Raw genomic sequence first — 13602 nt, forward strand, 5'->3', positions numbered from 1 at the left:
TGCATTTCAGAATGTAATGAAATTCATCGCCAATGTCATTTAAGTTACATAAAGTACATTTTCGGTCAGCGACCCGTCTCAACGGGTAAATAATTATTGCAAAGTTTGAAAATTATGAGCGGCTTGATAAACATTTCTTGAATTAAAATTCTTCAAACTTATGATCCGTTTATTAAATCCTGTAATTGAAACACTTTGGAGACTCATTTACAGTACTATTTCACGATTGCTTGTATTGATCATATAGCGATATTCAACAAAATTTAACAAATATTACTTTGTACCGTCAACGTACTGGTTTTGCCATATAAAACTATGTCCACAAAAAATAACTACTCCAATATATATAATAATCACTCTCCAACGATGAAAACATTGTATCATTCAATCTTGTACAATTATTTATGAAACACTTTAAACGGTTAACATATTAGCCTTATTTGTTATTGTAACTAAGCCAGGTTCTTTTATTGATTAGTTTACCGCATATCACATGTGTAGCAGCGAGTCAGAGTTATTCTTTTTGTCATTTTACTCAGTAGTATTTTAGTAATATTTCCTTCACCTTTCCATTTCCTTCAGTATATCTTGCCCTTTCTTATCTATATTAATCGCTAAATACAATGTACTTATCAAGTTATTGTACTAATGTTGTAAGAACTTGCATTTAACCCATTTGCTTTTTGTATAATATTCTCTATCATGTTGAACGAAAAAGGCAATATATATATATATATTAATCAGGTTAAGCGGTAGATATACACAGTTGATGGCCAAGTAAGTAGGTAGTCTACAAACTAATAATTAGACCACTTATAGTAGAAGTAGACGTAGATGAACGTATGTACAAGCAGTAGTGATCAATAAGCTGAAGAGGTAAATGGCGTCGATTTATCCGAGCAGGGTTGTATGATGCCCTGTGAATATTTATGCATGTATTTAAAGTGATGCTATTTTTTTGTCTGTTTCATTTTTATAACTTTGTGTTGATAGCCATCCTTTTCTACTGAAATTTTATTGTGATTAGAATAGAATCTTCATGGATTGCAGCGTTTTGGCGCATTATTGAGTTATATTGTTTTAAAAAAATCATGGAAGAATCATAATGTTTATATGGAGATATCAGCTCCTTTTCATGTGTTCCACTGGTTTTTATAATTATTTTAACTAGTAACCACATAAACCATGTTAACAGACACAATGGCTGAATGTTGAGGGTACCAGCGAGAATTTTAGTTCCATAAACTTGTAAGTGTTGATGTTGCTGTTATTGTCATGGATGTTGTGTTTCTGTTGCCATTACTGTAGCATCTCTGTATGGAATGATATTTGACTTATTAGTCGTATGAAAATACGGGCAATTACATATATTGTTTTAGGTAAACATATTCTTTAACATTTATGAGACAAACTAAATTTGATGTTGCATTTCAGTTAATATTATTTATATTATATTCAGCTGTATAGAATCTAAACAGTAAACCTTTGGACATTTAGGCACACTAGGACAAAGTACAAACCACGAACGGTTTGGATTTAATCAAAAATATATCAGGGGTAAGATCAGACAACATGTATTTTACATATACCTGACTTTAGGAATTACTTCAGCTTTTTTATCCATATGTGCACACCTTGGAAGCTTTAAAGGCGCTATACACCGTATGATAAAAAAACTGACATAAACTTGGTATCGATGTGTACAGTGCATTGAAACTAACTAACTGAAATACCACAAAGTTTACAATTAATTTATTTTTCCATTTACAATTTTTACTAGGTATGAATTCTTATGCGTGATTGGCTAGTTTATGGTATCACAATATATTACCAAGCAAGGTATATATTTTAAATATTTCATACTTAATGATAAGCCTTCGTAGCACAGTGGAAACAACATTTAATTGCAGTTTTGGCGAACCAAAACAGTTCGAACCCGGTCTCCGACTCGTTATTTTTACATTTTTTGTTTTTACATTTATGATATCAAAGAGTAAAACATTTTATTAAAATAATTGTCCTGAGATTCGTTAATGAAATAACTTATTTTTTGGTGCCAATCTGGTGTATAGTCTCTTTAAATATAACAATAAGGAATACGTGGGTTGCCAGGCCTTACTAACATCATGCTTTCAATAAGAATGTGCGCAGATTTTTCAAGATTCAATATCTGTGTTACTGTAAGAGTTATATTCATACACTTATAGCAGAAACTATTTTTGGAACTACGACATATAATCTGACATACTATGAACCACAATATTATATGGAAGTCCTGCTAGTCAGTGTTTCGTCACAGTCGTCACATAAACGTACTTTTGCATAGACCTACATGTATATAGTCAGTGTTTAGTCACAGTCGCCACATACACAATACTGTAGCATAGGCTAAGGTAGCCACAAAAAACGTACTGCAGCTTAGGCCATACAGTAGGTGATCCGTCACAGTCGCCACATACTTTTGTAGCATGGACCAAGCTAGTCAGTGTTCCGTCATAGTTGTTCTTTAATCTTATTGAAGTATGGGCCCTGCTAGTCAGTGTTCCGTCACAGTCGCCCTTTAAACCCATTGAGGCAAAGGCTCTGCTAGTCAGTGTTTCGGCACAGTCGCCACAAACATGTTCTGTGGCAAAAGTTCATAATGTCAGTGTTTCGGCACAGTCGCCACATAAACGTGCTGTAGCATAGACTTAGATAGTCAGTGTCCCGTCACAATCGCCACGTAAACGTACTGTAGCATAAGCCCAGCTAGTCAGTGTTACGTCACAGTTGTCACGTAAACGTACTGTAGCATAAGCCCAGCTAGTCAGTGTTACGTCACAGTTGTCACGTAAACGTACTGTAGCATAAGCCCAGCTAGTCAGTGTTTCGTCACAATCGCCAGGTAAACGTACTGTAGCATAAGCCCAGCTAGTCAGTGTTACGTCACAGTCGCCATCTACATGTACTATAGCATAAGTCCAGCTAGTCAGTGTTTCGCCACAGTCGCCACATACATGTACTGTAGCATAAGCCCATCTAGGCAGTGGTTCGTCACAGTCGCCACATACATGAACTGTAGCATAAGCTCAGTCTGCAGTGTTGCGTCACAGTCGCCACACACATGAATTGTAGCATAAGCCCAGCTAGTCAGTGTTTCGCCACACTCGCCACATACATGAACTGTAGCATACGCCAGCTAGTCAGTGTTTCGTCAGAGTCGCCACATACATGTTCTGTAGCATAAGCCCAGCTAGTCAGTGTTCCATCACAGTCGCCACATACATGTTCTGTAGCATATGCCCAGGTAGTCAGTGTTTCGTCACAGTCGCCACATGCATGTTCTGTAGCATAAGACCAGCTAGTCAGTGTTTTGTCACAGTCGCCACATATATGAACTATAACATAAGCCCAGCTGGTCTGTGTTTCGTCACAGTCGCCACATTTATGAACTATAACATAAGCCCAGCTAGTCAGTGTTTCCCCACAGTCGCCACATAAACGTACTGTAACATAAGCCCAGCTAGTCAGTGTTTCGTCACAGTCGCCACATAAACGTACTGTAACATAAGCCCAGCTAGTCAGTGTTTCGTCAGAGTCGCCACCTACATGTACTATAGTATAAGCCCAGCTAGTCAGTGTTTCGCCACAGTCGCCACATAAAGGTACTGTAGCATAAGCCCAGCTAGTCAGTGTTTCGTCACAGTCGCCACATAAAGGTACTGTAGCATAAGCCCAGCTAGTCAGTGTTTCGCCACAGTCGCCACATAAACGTACTGTAGCATAAGCCCAGCTAGTCAGTGTTTCGTCACAGTCGCCACATAAAGGTACTGTTGCATAAGCCCAGCTAGTCAGTGTTTTGTCACAGTCGACAAATAAACGTACTGTTGCATAAGCCCAGCTAGTCAGTGTTCCCTCACAGTCACCACATAAAGGTACTATAGCATAAGCCCAGCTAGTCAGTGTTTCGTCACAGTCGACAAATAAACGTACTGTTGCATAAGCCCAGCTAGTCAGTGTTCCCTCACAGTCGCCACATGCATGTTCTGTAGCATAAGACCAGCTAGTCAGTGTTTTGTCACAGTCGCCACATATATGAACTATAACATAAGCCCAGCTAGTCTGCGTTTCGCCACAGTCGCCACATAAACATACTGTAGGAAAGTCCCAGGTAGTCAGTGTTTATTCACAGACACCACATACAAAAACTTAAACATAGGTCCAGCTAGTCTGTGCTAGTGTTTGTCCTGTCACATTAACCACATAAACTTACTGAAGCACAGACGCAGCTAGTCAAAGTTTCGTCACAGTCACCACAGGCACAGGCAAGTTATTTTGCATAGTTCCAGCTATTCAGTGTTCGCTACAGGAAAGTACTAAACTACAGTCCAAGCTTGTATGTGTTTCGCAACAGTTGCAACATGAAAATACTAAAGGGCAGGACCAACTATTTACGGTTTCGACACAGTTGCCACAGGGAAGTATTGATGACCAGATTTCCTGTGTCCAAGCTAAAGCATTTATTTAGTATTTTATCACTCACAAAGAATTATGGTCAAACCCAACTCTCTTTGTCAGATTTTTACTCATCAGCATAATCTGTGCCAAAAAATAAAAATAGGGATATAACCCTGTATAAGAATTCGGAAAAGGTGCATTTGGAAGATACTGCGGTTTAATTTATGGAAGTTTGAAACCCATTGATGGAGAATTAATATAAATTGCATTCCACTGTTGTTTTATCTTCAGAACTGCTTTAAATGGGTTTTTTAAGGTAAAGACTACGAATACAACACTGCCAACGATGAGAGGAGGTTAAGAACAGCCAGGTATCCCAGAATACATAAAGCTCCTGAGGTTTTGTTACAACACAAAGAAAGGAAACCTGAAGACTGGGCCCTTTGTTGCTAGTTGGTGGAAATACTTTGTGTGAAACGTCTAATTGGAATAATCCCCTTCATCAGACCTTGACTAAAATATAATTGACAGATGCGTGTGATAGAGGCTGCACATTTGAGCACTTTATATGGTATATATAGGAAGAATCTTTGTGGTGCTATTATACATTTGAAATCATCAAATTGTGGTTTGATAGATTATTGTCAATATTCGCATATATAGTGGAACAGCGGGCAAGTTAAAAAGGAAGGGTTAGCATACTCGGTCGCTGTTGTCTTTTTAATTCACCTTTCATTGCTGTGTGGGATTTTTTTCTCATTCATTCTATGATATGTGATTTGTATGACAAACAAAGGCTATGGTTTGTGAAATAAAATTGTTTTTCTGTGCACTATGTTACCTTCACCGAAACTAGAATTTGCTAGCAACACTTTTGTTTCGTATATATATTTAATATGCAATATGAGCAAACAAAGCTAAGTAGTTATATTCTGTAATGATTAACAGTCACTTAAGACAAACATGACATAGAATAATCATCATAGAAGTATCATTTGTTTATCATCTGAAAATAGGATCATCATGAACTGTTCATTCAGTTGCATAACCATGTATTCAACGTAATACTGACGCTGCATTGAATTTAAATGCGATTAGATTATATGGTTTGATAAATCAATGTACTGAAGTACAATCCATGTTTACTCTTATGAGACAGACGGTTTTTTTTCTGTGGTGACAGAAGGATTATTTCTTATCTTAAGTGTTTATAATACTTTACTTTCAATGCTAAATGTATTTTTGGTCATGTCTCCATTGTGATTGTAAACGTGCTTGTCGTGAATGAGTAACGAAACAATTTCATCGGAACACGAATAACAGGTATGTTAATAACTTTTTACGCTTAAATCTATTTGCTTAGAATTTAACTTGAAAGCAAAATCATTTGGTTTAAGCCAGCAGCCAGACTGATATTATAATCCTGTTTAATCAAATATACAAAATTATATGATTGTTTTTAAAGAAGAAACATGTCGAACTTTATAAAATATATATAAAAACATTGAAGACGAGGGTTAAATATCAAACATTATATTTATTATTGTAATTTAGAGGGGTTGTCTATAGGCAGTGCTCGTGATTATGATCAATTTACATTGATTCAAGATCGGTGTATAATTTAGCAATGATGAGATCTACGATAGATTTACGGAAATCATATCCGAGTTAAAACGCAATTAAATGCAACTCTTTGATTTGGCAAGTGTGTGAGTTTATATTTTGCTTATGAGAATGCAACCAGTAAAGTTACATTTTACTGACCGTTCCAATGCGGTACCTAACAATCCTTGATAAACATACCTAGTTTTTATATATAGTATGTATGCACTTTGCTGCTTGTGGAGTTTTGTGCTGTTCTTCCATGTTTCTTTTTTGTGATTTTATGTTCTGTGTCTTTGGCGTTTACCCAGTGACATTAAACCGGGTTTATGTTTAAACTGTTTGCTACTGAGCTTGTTTCTGTAGCTTTTTGCATAAATATTGTATACAACTTTTTAAAGTGTCATAGAAGTAAATATTTCAAAGTATTGGACAAACAGCTTTATACATTCCAAAATGTACATATGTTTTTAACGTAATCCTCATATTTAAAATCAATGCATACACATGTACAACAAACATAAATTTTGAGTGAAGAATCTTTAATTAATTACTAAATAATGCATTTTTGGAAAATATTAATTAGGTGATAACAATATTGTAACAGTGTATTGAATAGCTGAAAACGCACATATATTAATTAACTGGTGGGTCGTACAAGATTTACAGTGTTTTACTATCGTTCTTGCAATTTCCTTTTAAATTAATTACGGTATCCTTAAAAGCCATTTTTGTGTGGGTTTTTTTTACTTCAGCTTTTTCGGTAAATAAAACATTTGTATTGTGGTACTACTTTTTTTGGAGCAAAATAGCATCTTTTAACATTGCAAATGAATCCAAAATTGTGGAATTCGATAGAATTAAGATCATGTTGCTAGGAACAATACCCCAACGCACCAAGGGTATGTATTAAATTATGTCCAAGAAAGTGATCAGGGGACAATAAAGTGATGAGAAATATGTAGAAGAAAGTAAAGTTTCCTTATTTATTGACTGAGAGTAAGAAACCATAACAGAGGTACATGTAAGTTTTCTTTTGTATCCGATATCTGTCAATATGGCTGGCTTTGATAATTTCTGACGAATTTTTCACAATGTTCATAACCTTTTGGGTGCACAGGCGTATTATTACGACGGCTAAAAACCTTCCTTTTTAAAACTTATACAGGTATATTGTCCGTGTGATTTTTTTAAATAAGGATATAACAGTGACTTGTTTTAGTCATTTTGGGAAACAAATTCGTAATCATATGTAACTGTAACAGTCTAACAGGTAAAAATAGGTAAATCGCATGTGTTTTGTGCCGTATAAGAGGAACTATTTCATTTGCGTTCTTTTATTCCCGTTGATGAATTGCGCTGATTTGGAAAGGTATTATTGAAACGCGAAAATGGTCACTAACGCAAATATTCATTTATTTCAGTTTTGCCCAAACATCTGATATTGGGTAAAACTATGCTTCCATTACTTTCAATATTTTTGTTTCCCTTTCTTTCAACATCATGATCTTTCCATTGAGAGTCAAAATCATTAGCGACTTCATTATTCTGAACAGTATAAATAAATAAATATATATATATATATATACATATTAGGTATGCAAACGAATGGCAAGATTGATATTCTTTCTTGATATTTGCATATTCAATAATTCTTTCGATCGAATATTCGAATATTCAATAACCAAAATGCCGGGGCATCTTAACGATACCTTGTCGTAGCTAGTACGCGCGGCGGACCCTGATTTTCCCCCAAAATTTTCAATTTTTAAAAAGAAAAATACTTAATGTATACTGAAACGCTGTACTATACAGCTACATTTCAAAGCACGGGCATTGTATCGAAACATTTAAACAGTTCAAAGCATGTATACATGTAACTACATTATTGTAACACATGTCATTCATTTTAGAATACCAATTCGAGCAATGTTGCACAGCTAAATATGAAGCCAAGACATCAAATCGGTGTGAAGGCCGATTCCTAAATCCTTGATTGACAACGGCATTTAAATTAACCGAAAATAAATTGATTGTTTTTTTGTCACTTGTCTTATAGCAAGTTATTGTAAAATTACAGGGACTTTTTATGGTACACGACGTTTTTTTCCCTAAATGTCCGATAGCACGTGTATAGTGTATTGTCAACACATTCACACCTCTGCCATTATGGGCCAATCGCTGTAAAAGCAAGACAAACGAACTATATGCACAACAACAAATCTTCAATACTTTCACAATAAATGTATTTTAAATACGTTCAATGAAGCATTATTTTTAATTTGTGTAATGAAGTCAATGATTTCCAAAATGATGACATTTTTCTTATTCGTATAACAAATTTAATTTTTCCGTAGCCGATACCTTAAACAATGTTGCATTACATTTAAAAACGTTAGCGTATAATATTAAATTCCGGACTTGGAATATGACGATATATATGCAATGATCAGTGCCTGCGTTACTGGCTACTGTCTTAATATCAAATATTTCCCACTCTTCGTTCACGAATAAAGCTTCAGGTTAGTTCGGAAAGGATTTAATTTTATACTAAATGATTTAAAACTGAAAAATGTTTTAATTACTTTATAATGATTTACATGAAATAACATCAATATTACTATTACTATTCGTCGAGTTTCTTGAGCAAATTATAAGTAATCATGCAGATTAGCAATATTTAGACGTTTGAAATATGATACCACAATTCTAATGATGAGCACTTTTCTTAATGTTTTATTGGTTTGTATTTTACATCAGGCTAGTAGTAAAAAGCAAATAATTCGACCACTTTAATATGACGTGGATGTTGTCAATATAACGATTTAACATGACATTGTGTGAGATATGATTGTAGTAAACAACGCCGTATTCTCAAGATACATCATAAACCAGGCGCGTAGGAGCTGGGGCCGCAGGGGCCGCGACCGCGGCCCCAATATTCTGGCTAGTAACGGCAATGGGGCCGCGAATATTTGATACCGATTTTCTTAATAATAAGATTAAATAAAGCTATATATATACATATAGATCAACACCAGTCTGACACGATATAGAATAAACAGATAACCATGTCATAATTAAACCTGTGACCATTTAGCTAATTGGCGTGTGAATGGCGTGAAAACAGTCGGCAATTTATTAAAGACGGGTAAGTGGAAGAAGACAATAATAATTTGTATCGTTTTTGATGTTTCAAAAACTGTAGTTGATTGTGATAATTGCAATTACTCTTTAAAATAGAAATGTCATTAAACAGTCAGCAGTATGTATTATTTCAAACTTGTCACATTAAAGTTTGACTTTAAAATGGACGTTCCAAATCAGCCTAAAAGTTTAAAATTTCCAAAGAGATCTTTTGGCACTAAAAAAACTGAACACAGGGCATTCAACTCGCAATGGTTCCAAAGTCACGCGTGGCTTCACTATGAAGAGGTAAACTGCGCATTTTTTTTTATTTAACATACATTGTGAGACTGCGCAAATATAAATATTTATAAGTAAAAAAATACTGTTGTTTATAATAATTAATAATTTATGATTGCACAATAATTAACATGTCGCTGTTGCTCATAATGTTATTTTAACCGAAAAAAGGTTTAGGTATAAACATAAAAATAAAACCTGAACTCACTGGCAATCGAGTCTTTCAATGCTTAAATTTGAAAAAAAAAATCTCTACGGGAGGGGACACCCCTCCCCAGCCCACCCCTTCCGCGGCCCCAATGTCATTTTCCTTCCAACGCGCCTGTAAACAATACACAATAATGTTAGAAACTTGGTTTTAAGTGGTCTCTCTGAGTAAACGTGACTTAATTTAATGTGCACTGTGCTGTTTGTGGAGTTTTGTGCTGTTCTTCCATCTTTCTTGTTTGTGATATTTTGTTTTAATTTATGTTCTATGTCTTTGGCGTTTGCTCTGTGCCATTGAACCGGGTTTATGTTTAACCTTTTGTTAACTTTTTGTTACTGATCTTGTTTCTGTAGTTTTTCGCAAAAATATTGCAAATAATTTCTCATAATTGAAAATCAGGAAAATTCTAAGCTTTTTATGTTGCAACTGTAGTTGTTTATAATTGTGTTTGATACAATGATAAAACTTACTAGTTGAAAAATATAGTTCATCATGTGTTATATTAAATATAAATTTTAAGAAGCATATTTAGCGCTTTAACAGTAAACAAATCTTAGCAGTTTATATTTATATCACACTTATACATCATTTGAAAATAATTCCTCAGGGATGAGAACTTAATATAAATTATTTTATATCTGAATGTCAAAGGCAAATACTTGAATGTATATTTATTTAAGTTTGCTTAAATCAATAAAGTAAGCACATTGTTTAACTAGTCTATCAAATACTTGGCAATAAAACTCCATACTGTCATTTGAATGTTTAAAATGTGGTTAATTATATTAGGCACTCAAGTCTGTGTGTTTAATCAAATTGCTTGTTCAGGATTTGCTCTTTTAAGATTATCTTTAAAACACTAAATTTAAATAACACTCTCAGTGGCGGCCGGGCAAGACATATCTTGACCAAACTTGGTATATAGGAAGAATTTATGGATACCTTTCATGGGATTGCTTTTGGGGTCCCTAGGTTCAAGGTCAAGGTAACTGTTACTAAAAATAGAAAAGACGATTGAAACTGAATAACTTTAGTTAGGGTTGACATATCTTGAGAAAACTTGTTCTTTAGGAAGAGTTTATGAATACCTTTCATGGGATTGCGATTGGGTTCCCTAGGGTCAAGGTCACTGTTACTAAAAATAGAGAAACGGTTAAAACTGTATAACTTAAGTTAGTGTTGACATATCTTTACCAATCTTGTTCTATAGGAAGAGTTTATAAATACCTTCCATGGGATTGCGTTTGGGGTCCCTAGGGTCAAGGTCAATGCTACTAAAAATAGAAAAACGGTTGAAAACGTATCCCTATAGTTAGTGTTGACATATCTTAACCAACTTTGTATAAAGGAATAGTTTATGGAGGTCTTTCAGTGAATTCCGTTTGGGGTCCTAAAGGTCAAGGTCACTTTTACTTAAAATAGAAAAATGGTTGCAACTGAATAACTTAAGTCAGGATTCACATATCTTGACCAAACTTGTTCTATATGAAGAGTTTATGGATACCTTTCATGGGATTGCGTTTGGGGTCCCTAGGTTCAAGGTCAACGTCACTGTTACTAAAAATAGAAAAAAAATGTTGAAACTGAATGAGGTTACACATATCTTGACCAAACTTTGTATAAAGGAAAAGTTTATGGATACCTTTCATTGGATTGCGTTTGGGTTTCCTTGGGGTCAAGGTCAAGGTCAATGATACTAAAACAGTAAAAACAGTTGAAAGTGTATAACTTTAGTCAGGGTCCACATATTTTTACCAAACTTATAAAGGAAGATTTTATGGAGACATTTCATCGCTTTTTTAGATAGGAAAATAGACACAGACTGAAGTTCTTCTATCAATCATTGAAAACCTGGTTTCGTCGCATTTCGGCGTTTCTTTTTTGCTTATGTTATGCACGTACATTTATTTAATAATGAGGTACAAGAACATATATCGACTAATGAGGTATATGCACAGGTATCGATGGATGAGTCTCATGAGCTGCAAATGACTGAAGAGGAATATGTTTAGGTATTGACTGATGAGGTTTTTATACAGAAATGGAATGCTGATTTAATTTTGAGAGGCATGTGAAGTTATCACTGATAGGGTGCATGTTGTTGATGACTGAAGAGGTTCAAGTACAGTTATTATCGAATTATACAAACACACGTACAGTTATTGGCTAAAACATATGTATTGATTGATGAGGTATATTTGCAGTTAAATAATTATTGACTGGTGGTGCATGTAAAGTGTTTGACAGGTACAGGAACAGTAAGTGATGGAGTATATCAAAAGTTATTGACTGATAAGGTACGTGTGCATTTGTTGACTGACGAAGAACATGTACATTTATTGACTGATGTGGAACATGAAACATTCTTAACAGTTGAGGTACATGTATAGTTAGGGACTGATTAGGTATGTTCATAGTTATCGACTGATATATTTACAGTTATTGGTTGATGAGTCACATGCAAAGTTTCTGCATGATAAGGTTCAGGTACATTTATTTACGGAGATGTTCATGTACAGTGATGGGCTGATTAATAACATGAACAACTTTTGCCTGATGAGATACATGGACAGTTATGGGATGATGATGATGATGATGATGATGATGATGATGATGATGATGATCTTGTTGTTGTTGTTGTTTTGTTTGGTTAAATGTTGTTCTTTTTCAATTTAAGATGCTATGGAAACGCCAGATCGACGGATGTCAGCGGGAAGAGGAAATGAGTATGAATAAATAAACTCTACTTAACATAATCTATTTTTGAACTATATTTAAAGTCTATTTCGAGACCATTTGTAATGGAATACAATTTCACCAAAACGCATAAAAACCAATGGTATAAATCATCAATTTGATAATATTCAATTGCATGTATATACTTATATCACTTAATGCGCATCATTATGTGTACTGGCACTGTAAATATCGTAATGAACGGGGCTTTTTTTCAACGAGCTCCTCTTTTATTTTCTCTTTGTGGTGCGTGCTGGATGCTACACAAATCAATTTCACACAAGAAAATCAACAGCTGATCTAACATTTCGATTCGTGTTTAACAAATTAAAGCCAGTAACAATTAAAATGGCAATCAAACCCTTTTGAAAAAAATAACATCAGTTAAATAGCAATTGTATACCTATTTTGTCACTCATTCTATAATGAATGAATTTTAAGCTAGCGTTGAAAGATGTTGAAAGTAATGTAATGATGTATTTTAGTGTGAATGTATGAGTAAATACAATGATAAGATTGTGAAACATGTTACCGGCAATGTATATTGTATTTTTGTTTGCAAATTTTACGAAAGATCATGGTCATATATTGCGGGTGGAACCGAAATGCATTCGCCCTAACTCAACAGTGTGAACATGTACATCTAGAAGTTGCACACCAATTTATTTCCTGAATTGTTTTACACTGACATGATTTATTATGATGATTTATCTTATTCACATGTAGTCTAAACGTATTGTTAAATGTAGAAGTAATTAACGGCACCGTTTTACCCTCTGTCCATTCGGGCACACATTGTATCGGGATGCTATTATGAACATAGTGCACATCGGCCCAGTTTTACCACCTTTTTATTACACATGTTTAAGGAAGACCAAATTGAAACTGCAAATTCGACCAATGCCTTCTTCGAACAGAAAACTGGACTCACTGCATATATCACCTGAACATTGCGACAAAGACACAGGTATGTTAAGGGATATATCTGCAACATCCTTTCAATTTACTCATCGAAACCCTCAAATATGGCTTCATGCATTTTTTTCGGCTTAAATATAGGCGAATACTTTGACTATAGTTACAGGTTATTGACTGTACATCGTTTTCTGCTATGATCGCCAAACAGAGTGATTTTAATTGTAGATAATTTCACCTGAAATTGACCATGTATTTTAGTCATAACACTCGATGTT

The 13602-nt window shown here is 34.6% G+C and overlaps 1 protein-coding gene across 1 annotated transcript in view; it reads left to right on the forward strand.

Annotated features, from left to right (window-relative positions):
• The first annotated feature begins 12354 nt into the window (after positions 1–12354).
• The window catches only part of LOC128244074 (paramyosin-like), a 41008-nt gene continuing 39760 nt past the window's right edge, over positions 12355–13602 (forward strand). Inside the window, exons 1-2 of the mRNA XM_052962091.1 lie at positions 12355–12399; positions 13279–13376. Coding sequence (XP_052818051.1) covers positions 12356–12399; positions 13279–13376 — 142 coding nt within the window. The 5' untranslated portion in view covers position 12355. The remainder of the gene's footprint in view (positions 12400–13278; positions 13377–13602) is intronic.

This window comes from Mya arenaria, chromosome 8 (assembly GCF_026914265.1).
Source record: "Mya arenaria isolate MELC-2E11 chromosome 8, ASM2691426v1".
NCBI lineage: Eukaryota > Metazoa > Mollusca > Bivalvia > Myida > Myidae > Mya > Mya arenaria.